This window comes from Schistocerca gregaria, chromosome 8 (genome assembly GCF_023897955.1).
Source record: "Schistocerca gregaria isolate iqSchGreg1 chromosome 8, iqSchGreg1.2, whole genome shotgun sequence".
NCBI lineage: Eukaryota > Metazoa > Arthropoda > Insecta > Orthoptera > Acrididae > Schistocerca > Schistocerca gregaria.
In genome coordinates, this window is record NC_064927.1 from 248,923,185 (window position 1) to 248,946,012 (window position 22,828).

The window sequence follows — 22,828 nt, forward strand, 5'->3', positions numbered from 1 at the left end:
GGTTCAAGAATCATGAAAGAAGGTTGTATACATGGAAGAAGCCTGGAGATACTGGAAGGTATCAGATAGATTATATAATGGTAAGACAGAGATTCAGGAACCAGGTTTTAAATTGTAAAACATTTCCAGGGGCAGGTGTTGACTCTGACCACAATCTATTGGTTATGAACTGTAGATTAAAACTGAAGAAACTGCAAAAAGATGGTAAATTGAGGAGATGGGACCTGGATAAACTGAAAAAACCAGAGGTTATGGAGAGCTTCAGGGAGAACATTAGGGAACGACTGACAAGAATGGGGGAAAGAACAGTAGAAGAAGAATGGGTAGCTTTGAGAGATGAAATAGTGGAGGTATCAGAGGATCAAGTAGGTACAAAGACGAGGGCTAGTAGAAATCCTTGGGTAACAGAAGAGATATTGAATTTTATTGATGATAGGAGAAAATACAAAAATGCAGTAAATGAAGCAGTCAAAAAAGAATACAAACATCTCAAAAATGACGATGTTCTTGAGGACAATATTATGGAAATGGAAGAGAATGTAGATGAAGATTAAATAGGAGATATGATACTGTGTGAAGAGTTTGACAGAGCACTGAAATACCTAAGTCAAAACAAGGCCAAAAAGTAGACAACATCCTATTAGAACTAATGACAGCCTTGGGAGAGCCAGGCCTAACAAATCTCTACCATCTAGTGAGCAAGATGTATGAGACAGGCGAAGTACCCTCAGACTTCAGGAAGAATAAAAAAATTCCAATCCCAAAAAAAGCAGGTGTTGACAGATGTGAAAATTACCAAACTATCAGTTTAATAAGTCACGGCTGCAAAATACTAACACAAATTCTTTACAGACGAATGGAAAAACTGGTAGAAGCCGACCTCGGGGAAGATCAGTTTGGATTCCGTAGAAATGTTGGAACACATGAGTCAATACTGACCCTACGACTTATCTTAGAAGAAAGATTAAGGAAAGGCAAACCTACGTTTCTGTAGACTTAGAGACAACTTTTGACAATGTTGAGTGGAATGCTTTCTTTCAAATTCTTAAGGTGGCAAGGGTAAAATACAGGGAGCGAAAGGCTATTTACAATTCGTACAGAAACCAGATGGCAGTTATGAGAGTCGAGGGGCATGAAAGGGAAGCAGTGGTTGGGAAGGGAGTGAGACAGGGTTGCAGCCTACCCCGATGTTATTCAATCTGTATATTGAGCAAGCAGTAAAGGAAACAAAAGAAAAATACGGAGTAGGTATTAAAATCCATGGAGAAGAAATAAAAACTGTGAGGTTCACCGATGACATTGTAATTCTGTCAGAGACATCACAGAACCTGGAAGAGCAGCTGAACGGAATGGACAGTGTCTTGAAAGGAGGATATAAGAGGGACATCAACAGAAGCAAAACGAGGATAATGGAATGTAGTCGAATTAAATCAGGTGATGCTGCAGTAATTAGATTAACAAATGAGAGGCTTAAAGTAGTAAATGAGATTTGCTATTTGGGGAGCAAAAAACAGACGATGGTCGAAGTAGAGAGGATATAAAATGTAGACTGCCAATGGCAAGGAAACCGTTTCTGCTGAAGAGAAATTTGTTAACATTGAGTATATATTTAAGTGTCAGGAAGTCGTTTCTGAAAATATTTGTATGGAATGTAGCCATGTATGAAAGTGAAACGTGGATGATATACAGTTTGGACAAGAAGAGAATAGAAGTTTCTGAAATGTGGTGCTACAGAAGAATGCTGAAAATTAGATGGGTAGATCACATAACTAATGAGTAGGTATTGAATAGAATTGGAGAGAAGAGAAATTTGTGGCACAACTTGACTAGAAGAAGGGATCGGTTGGTAGGGCATATTCTGAGGCATCAAGGGATTACCAATTTAGTATTGGAGGGCAGCGTGGAGGGTAAAAGTAGTACAGGAGACCACGAGATGAATACACTAAACAGATTCAGAAGGATGTAGGTTGCAGTAGGTACTGAGAGATGAAGAAGCATGCACAGGATAGAGTAGCATGGAGAGCTGCATCAAACCAGTCTCTGGACTGAAGATCACAACAACAACAACAATGATGCATGCTGAAACTACACATTGTTCGAAGTTAAATTTACAGAAATTACAAATAAAACTTAACTCATTAAATTAACTGAATACATCGAAAAATTTGTTCTTTCTAGCAGTTTCTTCTACTATGAGGTTTAGGCCAAGTTATTTGTTCCATCATGAAATTAACACATATAGTTATGCATACAATACTTTTGACAAAACTGTTAATTACTTTGGAATTAATGAAGGGCTGGTTTTGCTAACACGTTTTTGAATAGAGCCGAATAGATACTTTAAGATTACTAGTATTTCGACTCCCAAATGTTTATACTTAGTACAGAATTTATATTTGTTTATACGTCAATAATAGGATTTAAGTTATGAAACAATTACTGATTTACCAGGTGTACCGGTATGAAATGAGCGTTTTTTTGTGAAAATGAAACAATAATTTTGAATTAAAAAGTAAAAACATTTTATTTAAAGTACTGGCCATTGCTTTCTATACATTCGGACCATGTTTCTGGCAATTTGTGGACACCACGCCAATAAAAATGTTCATCTTATGAAGCAAACCAATCAGACACTCAATTTCCGACTTCTTCGTAGGAATCGAAGTATTCCTCAGCCAATGCATGTCCCATTGATGAAAACAAATGGTAGTCAGAAGGGGCCAAGTCTGGTGAGTATGGTGGGTGGGGTAGCAGCTCCCAGTCAAGTGTTTTGATTGTATCCTGAACCAGTTTTGCTTTGTGTGCAGGTGCATTGTCGTGTAAAAAAAAATACTTTGCCATGTCTTCTGGCCCATTCTGGTCTTTTTTCGATCAATGCATAGGCAAATTGATCATTTGTTGTCTGTAGCGATTAGTATTGACAGTTTCACTGGGTTTTAGAAGCGCATGATACACCACACCTTTCTGATCTCACCAAACACACAACATTGTCCTCTGGCCGAATCGATCTGGCTTTGTAGTAAATGTTGATGGTTGTTCCAGATTAACACATGTTATGTCTGTACTGAGGCTTTGATGAAATGGGTACTGATACAACACTTCCATGATGATGTAGTTAGGAGAGAGGTAAGACTGAGTTGCAATATTGGGGTCTATTACGAAGTGTTGAGGATTTATCAGAAATCGATACAATTGTGATGATGTGTTCGAAGGGTTTTTTTTTATGTTGATGATGGTGGTGGTGATTATAGTGAAATGGTTGCATTATGGAAGACTATGAAGTTTTATTTGTATTATTCAAGTATTCTGAAGAATACAATGATCAAGGTATTAGGATTAGGGAAAAATCATCGAAGAAACATAGCGATTATGTTCACTCAGTTAAATGAAATGTTTCAAGTGGTAAAAGCATTTTATGAGAATAATTACAATATGTTCACTGACGAGATGAAATGTAATTTTATTATCACTGGATCAATACATTCACTGACGACAGTAATATTAATGCTGGGTCTAAAATGATAACAACAATTAGAAGTGTTTGGGGTAATGAATTAATGATGATTAAATGAGTAATTATAGATGATGAAATGTCATGTTGCTGTTCATTGAGATACTGCTTCAGTATGTTGCGGAAACTGCTATTCTTTACTAATATTGCGATGAACAAACTTGTATCTAAAATGACAAATGAGTGAGTGTCTTTGAAAGGGAATATATAGAATGGGAAAGAGTATCAATTGATTTAATGTTTAATGACTAAAAATGGATGCAATCATCAGTTATTTTATATTTGTAGGATAATAGAAGTATGAAGTTGCTTTGTAATTTTTGTAGTTATTACAGATTTCTTCTGGCACTGAGACGTCTTGAAGATAATATGCATGCCTTTCTTGAAATATGTAATTTGTTTGCTCACACTGTCAATTTTTGACATACGTGCCACCAACAGCTGACAGATGTATTTGTAACTTGTGTATTGAGTAATTAAATAACTAGGTTAGAACAATACTAATGGAAAAGAATTTCAGAGATTCAGACATCAAGCTCATTCTGATTACACTGTACTTACATTTGTATGTTTATTTATATGTATGCGCAGTTTTGGTTGTAAAAGTATTTTCAGTTACTTTTTATCATATTTCTAGATCTGACAGAGTAATGTTGGGTGGATAGATAAGATAATACAATGCACCTTTTATGGCCTCAGTTTGACTTAACACAAATTATACTTTACAATTCATAAGAGAAAAAGAGAATTCTGATGTGGAGATCAAGCAAGATTCAAGCAAAGGAGCGGAAGATGGACAACTTGTCCCAAGATACGAGAAACAATGGAGAAGAGAAATGATGTAAAATAATTAACCTTTTTTTATTTTAATGTGTCTTATATGACACAATTAAGTTTGTTCTAAGCAACAAAGCAAATAGTTACTCTTTTTAGGGTTGCCTTAAATGAATTAAGACCTGCCCTGATATCCAGTTCGGCCAGTGTGTATATAAATCTGATACGTAGAAATATTTTTTCTGTGATATGTACATATGGAAGGTCCTGTGATATGACATATTGCAGGCTGTATTGCATAAATTTTATCCGTGAAATTCTTTCTAACAAAAATATTGAAATTTTGCAATTTTATTGCATAAACATGTACTTGTAATCACATATTGATTTTCAACTGTTGTGACTCACCGATCTTTCAAAGTGCCGCCGCGCAGTTACGCGCGTCCTCTACATGCGGCGCTGTCTGCCAGCCATACAGCAGCAGCAGCACCACCTAAGCGGCCAGCCAGCCAGCGGCCACTAGACTTGGACTCAGTTATGATGTGACTGTTAAAGTGTACACACGGTTTACTCTGTTTACTTGATCTGTGGCTTTCATGTATTGTGTCTTCCTTGAAATATATTTGTTCAACTTGAAGTTATAACATCAACTTACAATCATCATTATGTAAACAGCTCTGGGAATAACAACTGACGTACTCGTGGAAACATTTATGTTAAACTTTTTTCATTGCACATGAAATGAAAGATTAGTTGCAATAATACTAAAAGAACGAGTTAGTGGCAAAACTCTACATAAGGGCTTGTGCTGGGCCAAAGCTGTTAAATTTGTTGTGAGATGGCAGTTGTGACCGGCATGTTGAGTTGTTGAAGTGGAAATTGTTAATAAATGAAGAAATTACTTGACTTCAAGGTCAATATTTATTCAAAAAGCTTAAAACCTATTCCATTTCATCAATATAACTGACAGAAGGAAAATTCAAGATTTTTTCTGTGAAAAGAGAGAAGAGTAATCACAACCAACACTTAATCTTTTCAAGCCAAGCACACGAGAAATAATGTCATGTTTCAGCTTAAAAATTTTTAAGATATTGAAATCATCTCAGTTAATTATTTGAGGAAACTGCAATTTATGTCTACAAATTTCATGTCAATTTTTGTACATAGTAAAAGCAAGGGCATTACAAGGGATATATGAACAGCTGCCACCAGCTCTGGTCTATCTGTAGTGCTAAAAAGTGACCTCCGTTCTCTTTCAAAGAGGGGGGGGACTAATATTTTGTCTTGCAAGCTTATTGTTTACACAAATATAAAAAATAGAGGAAGTGATGGTGATGGGACTTACTATCAGGCCATACCACCACATGAATTGCATCATTAAAAATAATTTTTGTGCAAAGGATTTTGGCATTAAATATTAAGAGGGTTCACCTGTTGTGCTCCTCCTCCCTCTCAACAGAAGCACACAGTCTACCAAGGAACATATGACTTTACAGGTTTATAGTGCAGCTGAGCACAATAAAACACTTACCAGGTCCTTTCCGAAGTAATCCTTTTTTCCATATAAGCTCTCCACATCTTTCGAGAGCCTGCAGATATTTTGGATCTTTCCAATGAAGGTAAGCTTTTGCCATTAAGTATGCAACACCTAGGAGTGCAGAAATGACAAGTAAATTAAAACGTTATAACCTGAAGCTGTGTTACTGAAGCGACACAATGCAATCACAGTCATACTGTATTTTAGCAAGAATTTCAAGTTTCTGGGAGATTAATATTCTATACCGCACCAAGATTTGAAGCAAGAATCATTTATTTTTGACAAGCAACACAATTTACGGTTGTAAAGAGCATGATCAGTGATAGGCTATATTCGAGGTCTTACAGCTGCAGATCCAGTAGCCCATCTTTACTGATACAGAAGAAAATCGACCAATAGCTTTTCGGCAGCACAATGGCATTTTTGCATGGTGAAAATGGGTATCATATGAAAACTAAGCTGGGATAAAACCAGAAACTCACTTTGAAATTATTTATTCAAGGTGACATTTCCATGAAAACCTACAAACCTAACTGATTTTTTCTGCAGATATACTCTGCAAGTTAGTGTATAGCAGAGGGTAAAAATATTCTGTATAAGAGCACTCTCTGGTGTAGATAATTGACTTGAAATGTTGCCAAGATACAATACTATTGCAATACAGTTGAGTGTTATTCCATTCTTTCAGAAATATTCCTGTCACTGCTGCTTTGTTATAGGCAAAGAACATGGAATTTGCCAAGATGAGTTAAGTACTGAATCTACACCACAGACTGAGCTAATGTTCACTTGACATCATACCTGGTGCTCCATGACACCAATGTACCAGTTCATCCTCTTCATGTCTCCTGTGCCGACCCAGTTCATCAGTCGCACATGGAAAGTTGCCACTTTCCGTCTGCAGTGATAGCAACCAATCAACAGCTCTATGCACGACTTGTTCTGCCTGGGGATTTGACTGCAGAAAACTTGGCCACAACAATAACGATTGGAGAATGGCACTGAGACCATGTCCTGCACCTATGAATAAAATTAGACTATACTGACTTGTGTAGAAATTAAACATGAGTTACTGTTCACAATCAATCACATATTAAAATTTAAAAAAGGGGGTAATAAAATTTAATCACACTCACTATATGTTAAATATTACATCTGATGTGGCTAAGCACCACTTATTAAAATTATTGTAACAGGAATTTGCATTTCATACTTCAGAAATAAGATTTTATCATGTCAGTTAAATATTAAAATTTCACATCTGGGACCCACTTACTACAATTATTATATCAGGAATCTGCATTTCATACTGTTAATGCAACTTCATTTGCGGCAACTTTTACTGGAGCCTGTAAATACATACATTACACTGGTGAGCAGTTGAATGAGAGGGAACTGCTGTGAAAGAGAGGAGTCCTGTCACCGAGATGAATGGAACATGCTGGTATGTCACTTTACTGGAATATTGCAACAAGTACAGGCTGCCACTGTGACAGCTGAGTGCAAGATCCTCAATAGCAATAGAGTTGATCAAATCCTTATCACAAATGCCTGATATCCATCTCTGGGTTTATGCAGCCACTGGCCATTTACGTGTTACTGTGTCAAGGTTTAGCTTACACATCTTGTTTTGGGGAAAACTGCCATGGCAACAAATGCTGATCACAGGAATCACTGTCAACTATTGTGGATTGTAAAAGGGGCTAAGAAAGGCCAAGAAGCAAAACATCACTCACTAGTTCAATACAGACAACAATTTTTGAGAAGCCATATCAACCAGAACTACTTCCTTGCTAAGTGTAGAATTAACACCACTCCATACGTATACTTGTGTTCATTGCACTTTGCAGGGCATACAATGCCACTGCAGAGTCGAAATATGCAAAATTGGTGCCTGGAATGCTAAGATACACACGTTAGTACATACAATGGTGGTGTACATGCAAACTGAAACCAAATGAGAAGATGCACCTACATGCCATTATGGCACTACTCAGGCAGGTGATGGATCTCTATTGTACAGAGTGTATTTGGTATGTTACTGAATGAGATGGGTGTGCCTTGGAAACAGCCCCAACCACTCTTTGTGAGTAGTGAGCAGTGGTTTAGCTGTCATGGGTCAGGATAACTCCTCAATGCTTTTAGTATCTTTTGGAGACAATGCCACAGTGTGCTCTTGGATTAGATGAATTACAACATGTTAGTAGGAATAGGATTCGAATTCAGTTGCTCATGAGTGTAAGTAATGTCTTGAACACACTATGACTATTTCAGGGCATTTGCTCAGACTCTTCCAAAGTGAATCCAAGATCACTGAGTCATTTAGCAGACCATGGAAATGATCATTCATGTACAGGGTGGCTGACAAGTCCCTATCTGGTTTTAAATGGTTCTAATATTCTGAGGAATAAGACAGCATCAAGCAACAAGACATTTTCTCCTTGTACTACAATTTTCTAAAGTAATACCTTGGAATTAAATCCTAACTGCCCATTATTTTTATTGCAACAGGCCGAACAACTTTTTGACATCCTTCCATCATCTGTAAAATAATGAACACACCTTATACATCTCCCCACCACAATTTCACAGCATTTCTTTCATATCCTTGTGACCAACTCTGCTGCTAAATTCTTTTTATGAGTCATCCTACAATTACCTACTACAGTCTCATCACTGGGGAGACATATTTCACCACACACAGAGCCCTCTGGCAGACAAGGAATATCATTTAGTAGCTTACATGGAACTAATCTTATTATCTTTTAATTCTATTATGACAACTAATAAGACACTATTAAACAGGAACAGGTGGCGAGTCCACAAATTTATCCCACCAGGAAGGGCACACTGCATACAGGCAAAATCCTAGTGCCTGTTTCATAATGTAAGTAATCTGGATTTGTGGCAAGTCTTGCATGACTGCACATCAGCCACAAATTAAATGCGTGTTACATGTGTGTGTGAAATATCAGAAAAGAGCACTGGCAACTTATTTTGTTGTATCAATTCTGCTTACTCACATCTACACAGGAAACAGTGGGATAAAGGGAACATGAACATTTTAAGTGGAGAACTGATACATTGAAACTTCCTGGCAGATTAAAACTGTGTGCCCGACCGAGACTCGAACTCAGGACCATTGCCTTTCGTGGGCAAGTGCTCCACCATCTGAGCTACCGAAGCACGACTTGCACTCGGTACTCACAGCTTTACTTCTGCCAGTACCTCGTCTCCTACCTTCCAAACTTTACAAAAGCTCTTCTGCGAACCTTGCAGAACTAGCACTCCTGAAAGAAAGGATATTGCGGAGACATGGCTTAGACACAGCCTGGGGGATGTTTCCAGAATGAGATTTTCACTCTGCAGCGGAGTGTGCGCTGATATGAAACTTCCTGGCAGATTAAAACTGTCTGCCCGACCGAGACTCGAACTTGGGACATTCTGGAAACTGATACATTAATTACTTAGCATCAAGCCCGGTAACAAGAGAGTAACTGACTATATTACAATTCATGAAGTGGCACAAACACACGAGCCTCTATGACAGACACTGATGATCAGCTGATCACACCCGTCGTATACGCGATCCACGCACAAATTCTTTATCTGAACTATAAGTGACATAGTGGATCAGCTATAATACAACACAGAGGTGAGGTTCTGATGAACTAAGTACGTAAGCCACACATTGTGAAATGTGCACCAGTATGCAAAACATGAACCTCTATTCTGATTTAGACTTCTTCTGTTTAAATTAACCCATTCTCATTGCAAAGTAAACATATACTTCTATGTCGACGTAGATGACTATATATTAAGAAACTAGACAGAAAATATTACTTTTGTCATTTACTAACATTAGAATATATTACAATCTGTTTTCAACAATATTATGGAAGGATAGAGTGCTACTCATCATAAAGTTGACAAGTTGAGTTGCAGTCAGGAATGATGACAAAACTGTTACATATGAGCTTTTGGAAGGAACGAAGGAGAATTGGGTTTAACATCTCATTGACATTGAGATCATTAGGGACAGAGCACAAGCTCAGATGGGGTCAGGGATGGAGTTCAGTGTGCTATCTACTGCACCACTTCACTCAGTATATAATACAACCTTTCGGCCAAAGCCTTCTGCAGAAAAGGAAAATACACACATACTCACATAAGTAAGCACACCTCACAAACACGACTACTATCTCTATCTGCTCTGGCCAGGATGTGACTGATACTTGTTGAACAGACACTACAGAGTGGAGCAGGGAAGGGGGAAGGATAGCAAGGTTCAGGTGGGGGAAGTGAAATCTGCACTGCCTAGTGGTGTGCAGGGACTAGAGATGACAGCACAAGGCTGTGTTGGAGGAAGGGGTGGGTGATGAGGAGCAGAGAGGAGAAGAGCAGAGAAGGAAAAAAGACTGATGGGTGTGCCAGCAGAGAAGGGAAAAACTGGTGGGTGTGCAAGCCGAGAGCAGCATACAGTGAGGGTGAGTGGTGTGAAATGGGAAGAGGTGACAAGATTGGGGGGGGGGGGGGGGGGGGGGGGGGAGGGCTGATATGTATATATCTCGCTGACATCTATATCCGTGCTTGAAAACTTTCTTGAATGTGGAACATTTACGTTTTTACAATACTAACACATATTAGTAGGTGGAAGGTTGAATTCACAAACCTTTATGTGGAAGTCAAGATTTATGCATAATGGGTGGTGGAAAAGCTGTGTTTAGGAAATGGAGGTTTCACGGAAATTGGTTTGCTAACAAAAATGAGGAAGCAGCTTGAAATGAAAAACATAAGCTCTCAGCTTCAGCATCGAAACTTGGGACAGGAGATTTGTACAGGTGTGTCAATGATGTTGATATGGATTCTACTATATTCAGACTTATCGATTTAGAGCTTCCCTGCCAGGCTATAAAGTTTTCATGTTCATGTGTTAGCTGTAAAAATACGGAATCCATGATTGATGTTGAAAACAGAAGGGTGGGAATAGCTTGTGATTTTAAATTAATCTGTAATTCGTATGTGTATGAATTTTCATTTTCCTCCTCTAAAACAGCTGACACTGGTACCCATGAAAGCAATTTTAGGTTAGCATATGCTCTGAGGTGCCTCAGACAGGGCAGGGAAGGAGGTAATTTATAGTGTGTTTTTCTGAACATGCTTACACATTGTGCAAGGCTTGAAAAAATAAAAAAATGTCTGACGCTGAATGCGATACTGCCAAAGTTTCTATGAAGAAAGCAGTGGAGGAATTGGTGGAAATAAACCACAAAGAAACAGATCCTGGGGTAGATATTTACGACAGTGAATTTCCTACAAATGTTATTGACCTGTGTGTGTCTGTAGATGGGACCTGGATGAAAAGGGGTCACACATTACTGTACCAAGTTGCATCTGTTATTGGAATTGACTCGGGTAAAGTTTAAAGAAATTATGTCTAAATACCGCCACCAGTGTGCAACAAGGAAAATGTCCAACAATGAAGACAGTGAGAAACTGATGAAAGAAAAGAATGCAGTAGCAAGCTCTAAAAATGATAGTGGCTCATGTGGGGGCATGGAGGCTACTGCAGTTGTGAGGATGTTCACCAGATCTGGGAACCAGTAAGGTGTTAGATATACTAAATATCTAGGTAATGGCAACTCCTCTTCGTTCAAAGCTGTAACAGATAAATATCTGTACAATACAACAATAGAAAAGTTGGAATGTGTTGGCCACATCCAAAAGAGGCCTGGTGGTAGGCTTCATCACTTGGAGAAAAGAAGATGTACGTGAGGATGGGAAACTACTAGGAGGGTAAGGCAGGCTTACTCTGAAAGAAATTGATTCTCTTCAGTTATTTTATGGGAGAGGAATCAGGAAAAACATAAATTATTTAAAGGCAATGAGGAGTGCTGTGTGGGCAGTTTTTTTCCACAAACTATCCACTGATCAAACATCAATGCACAATCTGTCTGAAAGATTATCGGTATAAGTTCAACAACAGAAATGAAACGTATTCAATGAACACTCACTATCAGAACCTGTTATGAATGCAATTAAGCCCACATTCAGGTTTATTACAAACTCTGATTTATTGATGAAGTGTCTTCAAGGAAAGACACAAAATGCAAATGAAAGCCTCAATAATTTAATTTGGATCAGGCGCTCAAAAAGGACATTCTGTAGGCTTGAAGTACTTAAAATAGGTGTCTATGATGCAGTTTTATGTTACAATAATGGAAATAATGGCAGAATTGGAGTGCTGAAGAGAGTTGGCATAGATCATGGCGTGTTTATAACAAAACCACTTTACACCATCGATGACAGCAGGGTCAAGAAAGCTAACAGATCAGTGTCTTACCTGCAAATACAGGTCAGGCAGATTTGAAGAGGAGAGAAGGGAAACCTGGAGGACGAGGAGCATCAATATGGAGGACTTTAAAATTCAGGTAATCTTATTACATGTAGACGTATGAGAAGAAAATCTTTGAACCCCATTTTCCTTGTTTTACATTTTTTATGTTATCAGAAGCCTTTTCGTAAGAAGCATATGTGCTAATGCTATGAAATTTTCAGGAACTGTTCGCAACATGCTGCTGTCTCCCTGGAACTAAAAAATACAAGATCCTGCAAGTACATTCTGATTTTTAGATGACTGTTTGTAGAAAAAAAAGTTAATTCTGGATGTGCAAAATTAAAAACTATGTTAATGATACAATTTCATAAATTAATAACTGTAGTTCAGTGGTCTTATAACATTCTCAGGACACTAGAATAAAATTTTCAGATTAATTGCAGGATTATAATTTGAGTTATGGCTTTTTGTAAAAAAGACAATAAAAATTAAAAATTCAAATTTCTGGCAAAATATTAATCCTGTATATTTTTCCGTTAAAACATAGCTCTTTTGCTTTACCCATGCAAAATTTTAGATTTGTACATTAATAAATATGGCTGTAATGAATTTTTAAATAAATGTTTACATTTTCCGTTACATCCCCACTTAATGATAAAATTTATCAGTAATCTTTTTCTGAATAACACGCTTTCCCGTTTTTGATCTATTAACCATGTTACGAACTGATATATTCAATTCAGATTCTCCTTCAAGCCAAAAAAGTTTTTATCTATACAAGTGTGTAATATGCCAGACAAACCTCTTTACGAAAACATTTACTTCCTTCATCAGTTTCCAACTCTCACCCTAGAATCACAGTGGTACGAAAGGCTTCCTTTCACAGCAATTCAATCCACAAGGAGTAATCAGAATTTCTCAGCACATAATGTTCAATCTATTATTAACACACAAAGGTTTTTATTGTGGCACATGATCAGCTGACTACTGCCCAGTGCAGAAGATGTACCCAGCTACAAATGAATGCCCCTCTGAATACCAGCTGTAAGCAGCGATGCTGACATCATTCAGATGGCCCAGCCTCTGCCAAATGTGCACAGCCAACAAATTATGATGCATCCCTGTAGCAGAGCAGTCACTTACGAAAGTTTCCTCAGCAAGTGTCATGCTTCAACACCTGTACAAGACATGCTATCACCATGCAATGCTAATTATTTCAAAGTGCTGCAGTCTTCATCTAGAAATGTCTGCAGTACATAAGTAATGATTTTTTTATTTTTATTTATTTATTTATTTATTTATGCTGAAGGGTGTTCTTGCTTTCAAAATAAAGCAGATCATTTTCCTTTCTTATGTTATTAAGAACATACGTAAAACCTCTGCTGATCCACTGAGGATCTGGGACAGCGGCTGGCCAAACATTTCTCAAGGAAGAACACTAAACAGCCATACATATTTGAGTAGTTATTTTACTTTATTTTGGCAACCAGTTTTGACATTTCAGTATGCCGTCTTCACGCCCCATGTGTAGACATTCAGATGTATCGATATTGGCACACTGGAGCAATCAGTGTTTGGACATCATGAATTCGTTATTCTAGTGCTTACTTTGAAGACTTGATAATAACTTGATGTCAAATCTTCAAGGGAAGCACTCACATATTAAATTCACAGTATCCAGACACTGATGGCTCCAGTATGTCAATATCAATACATCTGAATGTCTATATACGAAATGCATTTGGGGCCTGAAGATGGAATACTGAAATGCTGAAACTGGTTGTCAAAATAAAATAACTTCCCAAATACATGCAGCTGTTTGGTATTCTTCCTCGATAAACAAACTTAAAATGTCATTATCACTGAATTCACAGCCTTTGCTCTTTTTATGTAACCTTCAATACCTTGTTACTGCTGTTCCTTTCTACCAAGACATCTTTGTGGGATACTAACTGTTGACTTGTTTTACTATGTAAATATCAACAGTTAAGCATCCTATGGTTAAAATTTAATAAGATCTCCTACACGCAATTTTTGCACCCAACATATCCAAAACATCCCATTTTCAAATAATTCACTTTCATCTTTAAATGGTTCTCCGGCTAAGGTTCAATATTTTCTTCTTTGCCTGTACAGCCAGAAACTCAAATGCAAATAGCCATTGTCTTTGGAACACAATCATCACATTGTCTTTAACTTACTTTTCTCTCCTATTTCCTTTTCCACTATATGATATTTCATTTATTTCTGTGCACTGCACGTCCTTTACAACAGTGGGTACCACATGGAAAAAATTCTCTTTCATTTGCTCAAAATGCAGAAATTAAAATTTTTCAAGTTTGATTTATAAACTGGTATTGGATTCATCACTATTATTTTATAGTGATATATCCAATTATAACCGGAGACTCTCAGTCATCTTAAAGCTCTACGCCACTATCCCCTCATAGTCCTAGAAATTTTTAACAAACATAAAACCAATGTTTATGGTAACACAATATACTTATGCAGTACACAGTCTACAAATTGCTTTGTTATGATTTGAGGTCAACACAAATTTTATGATGACATTAAGAGAATAGTTTTTTTGCATGGCATGATACTTGAATATTTCAGTCTTTATGGCAAATTTTCTATTTTCTATGATGGCCACTGGAAGTCTTTATTCTGCAACCTTGAATGCCAGTGCTTTTTTGAGGTGAGTACAGTGGATGACAAATGAGATTTGTCACCTGTTGGATAATTGACACAATGGACCCACCACAAACTGTCAACTATGTCACTGTCACATGGAAGAACCACAAACATTACAAATGAAATCACACATTAATACACAAATAACTCAAGAATGATTCTTGGGCAAGCTTCTCATTTTCAAGCCCATATTATTCTTCAAACTTACATTTTTCTTAAGTCTACACATTTGGTTCCAAATTTGGGCTCACATGCATTCTGTTTCTTTAACATAAGGAAGAAATCATCTCATTTTAATCTATCTCTGACAAAGGAAGTACTGGAGGGATGATGTAATGGAGATGAGGGTGGTAAAGGACATGTTAGATTTTCATCAGTTCTTTAAAATTACTACAGTAATCTTATGTGTAACAAACGCAATTTATTGTATTGCATTACTCATATGTATAACACAGAATATGGAATATTATGTCTGAAGTTTAAGAGATGATGTGCCATAATAAGAGTTATATTGCATGACATCAGATTTGCTGTCTGCACCAATTCTCAACCAGACTGTTATCTTTCAACCTAACCTTGATTACAAGCAATGCTGCAGATCAGTCTGTCTGTGCAACCTTATGTTGTTGTGGTCTTCAGTACGATGAATGATTCACTGCAGCTCTCTGTGCTAGTCCATTCTGCACAAGTCTCACCTCTGCCTTACTAATGTGCCTAAATTGATTTGAACATGCTTGAGCCTTGGCCTCCTACATTGTTTACCTCTGAAATTTACTTTCATTACAAAATTAACTATTTCTCAATGTCTCGGGCGGTGTGTGTTTAGTCAAGTTGTGCTGTAATGATATTTTCTCCTCGACCCCAATTCAGTATTTCCCTCACAATCATATGTAAACAAATTATTTACAGCATTCTTCTGTAACATGATTTTTCAAAAGCTCCAATTTTATTCTTGTCTTATTTATTTAGTATCAATGTTTCACTTCTATTGTAGGCTACATTCGAGATAAATACTTTCTTAAGAGAGTTTCTACCAGCTCAGTTTATGTTTGATGTTGATGGATTTATCTTCTTCCTTGCTATTGTCAGTATTGGTTCCTCAGCAAATTACTGCCAACAATTCACACACCTATCTCTGTCAGGTTTGTGCAGAGACGATCTTGTTCGACAAGGTAAAAAAGTATTTTAATTACCACTAAGTCTTTGCTTGTCACACCAGCTATTGTGCAATATCACCACAGCAGTTCATTTACTTCTTTATTCCATCATAAAATAGTAGCTTACAAACACAATGTAATAGGGTAGGATGTAAACATCTAACAAATGTTTTGATTATTCATCAATGAAGTCATGTCTTCCTACATTTACAGAGACAAAATTTCAAGACTTACCCAGGTATTCTGTATCATAATAAGAATACATCAACGGACTTGCACTGTGATATCTTTCTGAATAGCGGCACCCTGATTCCACAATAGCACTGCAAATTTCATGAATATCTTTCTCTGGGACAATATTTTTTCCAAATTGTTTGTGAAGCCATCGTGCAGCAAATAAATAACCAGCACGACCAACAAAGAGCTCATCACCCCCACAACGTAAGAAGTTCAATGGTTTACAGTTCTGAGCAGCCGCCACAAATTTCTTCAGGCAGTTCTCTGCTTCTGTGGTGTCTGTAAGCAAAATCATCAAGACATTCATAAGTAGCATTATTTAGTGAAAAATGAATTAATGCTAGGTGTACAAATTAAAAAAGTGGCACTTGCTAAATAAAAAAAAAAGGTGACTAATGTAAATTGTTGTGACACAAAACATTACAGACAAGCAACTACCTGAAATTGTAGGGTTCTATGTCACACAGATATTGCATGGAATGGACTGGGCCAGGTGGTACAAGTGTTTGCTGTACTGTGCCACGAACTAACCTCTTCTGTTTCATTTCAAAGTTATCACTAAATCTGAAAGTACACTAACAATGTCACAACTTTCTCCAGGATATGTTGCTGAAAACTAGATGAAATGGATACTTCTTTGGCCAGATACGGGATGTCCAGCCATCCCATAAGCAGATATTCGGTTGAACAATGCCATGGACCATGTCGCAATGTGTAAGCTTGCATGAGCCCCTTGATATCAGGCACAGATGATTGAGTGGATGTGTGTATATTTAGACAGTGTTTTACATCAGTGAAGAGAGAAAATGACGTACTGATTGACTGACTTGGCTCTATGATCTTTTGAGAATTGCAATCTCTTTTGCTTGTTATTTGAGGTTACTACTGATAATAATTTGTTAATTGCAACATAAATTACAAAAATGTTATTTGGGAATATTTTGATACACTATGTGATCAAAAGTGCCCAGACAATCCCCAAAACAAACATGTTTCATATTAGGTGCATTGTGCTGCCACCTAATGCCAGATACTCCATATCAGCGACCTCAGTAGTCATTAGACATCGTGAGAGAGCAGAATGGGTCACTCCGCAGAACTCGCAGGCTTTGAGCGTGGTCAGGTGATTGGGTGTCACTTGCGTCATGTCTGTACGTGAGATTTCCACACTCCTAAACATCCCTAGGTCCACTGTTTCTGATGTGATAATGAAGTGGAAACGTAAAGAGACATGTACAGTACAAAAGCGTCGCCTCTTGCCTGATAAAGACCACCAACAGTTGAAGAGGGTCGTAATGTGTAATAGGAACACATCTATCCAGACCATTACACAGTAATTCCAAACTGCATGAAGATCCACTGCAAGTACTATGACAGTTTCGCGGGAGGTGAGAAAACTTGGATTTCATGGTTGAGCAGCTGCTCTTACTGGTAAATGCCAAACGACGCCTTACTTCATGTAAGGAGCATAAAGAATGCATGACTGAACAGTGGAAAAACGTTTAAGCATCTTCTTGCTTCCCAATGTCGAAGAGCAATTCAGGGATGGCGACTGCATCTTTCAACATGATCGAGCACTTGTTCATTATGCATGGCCTGTGGCAGAGTGGTTACACGACAATAACATCCCTGTAATGGACTGGCCTGCACAGAGTTCTGGTCTGAATCCTATAGAACACCTTTGGGATGTTCTGAAATGCCGACTTCATGCCAGGCCTCACCAACCGACGTCAATACATATCCTCAGTGCAGCACTCCGTGAAGAATGTGATGCCATTCCCCAAGAAACCTTCCAGCACCTAACTGAACATATGCCTGCGAGAGTGGAAGCTGTCTTCAAGGATAAGAGTGGGCCAACATCACACTGAATTCCAGCATTACCGATGGAGGGCGTCATGAACTTGCAAGTCATTTTCAGCCAGGTGTCTGAATACTTTTGATCACATAGTGTATAAATAGTGACAATAATAAGTTTTCTGTTTTCTGTTTGTTGTCTGAGTCAAATTTCTCATAGTGGAGAAGGAGAAAATACAGATATTAGCTCGTCTCTTATTGTTTTGTTCAGAATTTTTTTATTACACTGATCAGCAATGTGTTTGTCTACAGCTATAATGATCAATATTGTTATTTAAGTGCCCCATCATCATTTTCTTTGGGACTCTGTCCAACTTCAACACGTGGTTGGCCGTGTTACTATGGATTTGGCGATGTTAGTGTCAGAGGGTGGACAGATGCCCTGTGAGCCGTGTAACTGAGGTGGGACGTGGGGACCAGCCCGGTATTCACCTAGGGGATGTGGAAAACCACCTAAAAACCACATCCAGGCTGGCTGGCACACCAGCCCTCGTCAATCTGCTGGGGGGATTTGATCTGGGGCCGGCGTGCCTACCTGAGTCCAGGAAGCAGCGCATTAGCGCCCTCAGCTAACTTGGCGGTATTGTTATTTAAGTGCATATTTATCAAATTCTCATTTTGATTAAACTTATTTGGGATGTGCAGATGTTTTTGTGAAATAAGGTTAAAAACATTTAAACACTCAAAAATAACCTAATCTATCTTAAGACCAATGTAGTTTTTTTTTTTTTTTTTTTTTTTTTTTTTCCACGCCACACAGTGGTTGTACACTGCAGCCTGCAGGATGGATGCAGCCTGAATAAAGTATTCATGCGGCCCATGGTTCTCAGCTGTATGTTACAACAATAGCATATAGCAACTAACAGCCAAATCCAAAAATGCCAGCTAATGCTAGGAGCTTCTTAGGAGTGTAGTTTTCCTGCTAAGTATTGAATTTACAAAAATATCAAAAGAAAAATTTAAGGTTTCTGTTACTTCTCACGTATGGACCTATTTGCATAACAGTGGCAGCTTCCAGAGTTTCACAACTCGTTGGTTCTCTCTTGAATTCCACGTGGAACATGGTCTTCTTACCGTGAAGTCTTTTCTGGGTGACCACAAGGAGAAAATATAACAAAGGCACTTAATACTATCACAGTGCTGTAGTTTGACCAGAGCAACATACATTTACTCATTTGTGACAGTGGCATTAACATAATGAAATTGTGATTCTGCTAGATGTTTCATCACTCACTTTGGCGGATTGTAACTAAGTCACAGAAACACTGAATATCCCCCTAACAGTAGCAGAAATTATCATACTGGTAGACATCTTATAAGGCACTTAAATCATAGAGTTTAGCTTGTAAAAACTGTTGGCCATTCGAAAACAGCTAAATTTACCAAAGCACATTTTGGTATAAGGTATCAGCATGGGTTGGAAAATCACCTTTTATATGGTACAGCCTTGTTGGAACAAAAACAGGCTATGTTGCTATATGTGGCTGATCATGACATGCTTACTAATTTGATGTCTCAACAGTAGTGTTTGATGGTGCAGTGGGTTAAACTTCTGAAGTTCTTTGAAGAAATAAGTTCTGGTCTCTCTTCCATATTCAAAGTAATACTAATGTTGTGGCATTCTATAACTTTTTACATAAGGATGAGACAGCACAAAAAGCTTCCAGTTTACCATATGATAGCATCACTGGAAGCTCAAGGAGAGTCGTTTCAGTTCCTTAAATGATAATACAAATCACTTGAATGCAACCATTCTAGATCCATGATAATCTATTTTACGAGTTGTTGAAATTGAAAAAGCTCAACACAAGGTCCTACTGGAAATTTGTGAAGAATCTTCCACCACTAGCAGTCCACCTCTAATGCCTACTTAAAGAAATGTAAGAGATGAGACTGAATCAGCTATGACTCACAAAGCCCACAGCATACTTTGGAACTGCTTTAACAAGGTGGAAAATGAAAATAATAATAGTATGACAGTCAGGAAACAACTGCAAGTTAGATTAACTATTATTTGAAGACAGTTCAAATCAATCACAATTGCAACCCTTATATTTAGAGGTCTGCTAAAGTGAAACAATACTCAAATTTGACGAAGTTTGTCAGAATTTATTTTTCAATGCCTTGCAGCAGTGTGTATAGTGAAAGACTTTTTTCTGAGCCTGACCTTGTTTCCAAAGACAAGCAAAATTGCTTATTTCTTCCTAATAGCAAGAAACCAGTTTTAATTCACTATAATTTGCCTTCAGTTAAGTTTGACAACTAATTTACTTTTTGAAACTTCCTGGCAGATTAAAACTGTGTGTCAGACTGAGACTTGAACTCAGGACCTTTGTTTTTATGGGCAAGTAGAGCACTTGCCTGCGAAAGGCAAAGGTCCCACGTTCGAGCCTCGGTCTGGCACACAGTTTTAATCTGCCAGGAAGTTTCATATCAGCGCACACTCCACTGCAGAGTGGAAATCTCATTCTGGAATGGTGTTTTGATTTGAAGATATAGTGGTTTTATTTGTGTTAAGGGTACTTCACATTTGAATTAAATGAAGTGAATTTTCCAAAATTTTCATAATTTTTTGAAAATCCAGTATCTGCCAGATATTGACCAACTATCTGATATCCAGCCTAATATTGAGTAGTTGCTGGATATCTATTTCATTTCTATTGAAAACCATAACTATAATATGCATTACTGAAGCGAGGATGTACAACGACCATTCGTTTTTTAGATTTTGAAATTCATCTCTCGATTGCACTTTTACATATTTTCATACTTATTTTCAGGAGCCACACAATTATACAGTATTCTTCTTTCAGTGCCTACCTGGTTCAGGTGTTGGCAATCATGATGGTTATTATTCCATTTTTAGTAGCAACACAGAATAGTTCTGTTGAAGACATATTGAACCAACATCTAAGGTTGTCGAACCAAGATATTCATCTTCTTCCAGGACCGCTTCTTGCTGTTTATTTTCCCTTGAAGTATTTCTTGTGGCAAATCATATCCATTTATATTACACAATATTTCCCAGACATTGCAACTTTCAGCATTTCACTATCTCGATTAATTTAGGTGCTGCGTTCATTCTTCTCAAAACTTCTATGTTTGTCACCCTCTGGGTTTACCTATAAAGCCACAATTCAAAGGCCTCCAGCTTCGTCTGTATGTTTTTATTTAAGGTCAATATCTCTACCCCATATATGAGAACAGAATGTACAAAGCAGTACAAAAGTCTGATTTTTGTTCTTAGAGTTATGGCTTTTGAAGACAGCACTCATTTTCTAAAAGACACTTGTTGCTTTCCCAATGCGAATCTTGATGTCTTGCGAGTTATGCCAATTTTCATTTTTTATGGTTCCAAGGTATGTATATTGCTTTCCCCTTTCTATAGTTCTTCGGTTTATGATTAAGTTTACTCCTGTAATATTTTCCTTTCTCACGACCATGAGTTTCATCTTTGTGGTGTTTATTTCAAGCCCATACTGACCGCTAGCTCTTACAATTCTAGTCATTCATAACTGTAATGCTTAAATACAATAAGCATCAACATATCGAATGCTGTTTAATATTATTCCATTTATCAAAATTCCTTCTTCTACTTCTTCCAGGGATTCTCTGAAATTAATTTTGAGTATATATTAAATAGTATGGGTGACAAGATACTCTGTCTTATTCCCCTGAGAATTTTGACTACTTCAGTGTTTTCTCCATCAATACGCAACACTGCTGTTTGATTCCAGTACAGGTTTTTGAGGATTCAGAAATCTCTTTCCTCCATTGCAATATTTCTCAAAATCTCCATCAATTTGTCGTTTTAGCCTATCAAATCAAAAGCTCTGTGTAATGCAAACATGACTTATATACATAATATAGTATTACAGTAAATAAATGTGAACCTTTGAAGACAGATATTATTGTATATGAAACTGGTTACCAGAAATAAAGTCAATGTCTAAATCTAACAGTAAATCCACTCATCCTTTATCAGTAACAATGTTTAAAAAATGGAATTATCAGAGTTTAAGTTAATGTCTGTTGTAGACATTCACAAATTTTCTTTTGCTGGCGTCTATGACCGGCATTCTCTTGGACAATTAGTTCTGGTTTCCATCACCTATTCTCACTGACATAAACCTTAAATGTTTTACTAATGAGTTGACTCTAGATCACAAATGAATTAATTTTTATACTTTTCAGATTACTATTTTCGATGTTTATGATCACCTGATCATCACTACATCAAATTTCTTATACAATGTATCTTGTCACAGAACTACACTTAGGTTGGATGTGGTTAGTCAAGTTGTCAGTTTTCCTAATCAGTGACTGTTCACCCATCTGGTAAGGAATTAACTAAAGATGAAAATTTGGTACTTCATAATGGAGCTAACTTCAGTAACACAGCCAGACAAAGAAATGCAAGTTATGGGCATACTGAAATGCCTAACACCACTCACATCCAGTAAGGGCATTCCCACCAATCTCGCAGGCCAGTCACTTGAAATTCTGTAGCAGGCCTATATAAGAGGCTATACTGCAGCTGGCTTGCCATCATTTTTTTTCTTTGCAGACTATATTATCTATCTCTGCCTCTACAAAGTGAACTAAAAACACTGCTGCTTTTTTTCTTGGACTGGACTGGATAGTGATTGTCACGCCTTCCAATTTATCCCACAATTTACAGTGGTTGGGCTGCTCTCCACAAACTGGTTCCCATTTCCATATAGTGC

At 37.5% G+C, this 22,828-nt stretch overlaps 1 protein-coding gene across 2 annotated transcripts in view; it reads right to left on the reverse strand.

Moving 5' to 3' along the window:
* LOC126284124 (lanC-like protein 3) overlaps nucleotides 1-22,828 on the reverse strand; it is a 92,496-nt gene that overhangs the window by 22,886 nt on the left and 46,782 nt on the right. For both annotated transcript variants that reach the window (XM_049982830.1, XM_049982831.1), the window contains exons 2-4: nucleotides 16,245-16,526; nucleotides 6,624-6,842; nucleotides 5,817-5,933 (exon numbers count right to left, since the gene is read on the reverse strand). In XM_049982830.1, the coding sequence (XP_049838787.1) occupies nucleotides 5,817-5,933; nucleotides 6,624-6,842; nucleotides 16,245-16,526 (618 nt within the window). The remainder of the gene's footprint in view (nucleotides 1-5,816; nucleotides 5,934-6,623; nucleotides 6,843-16,244; nucleotides 16,527-22,828) is intronic.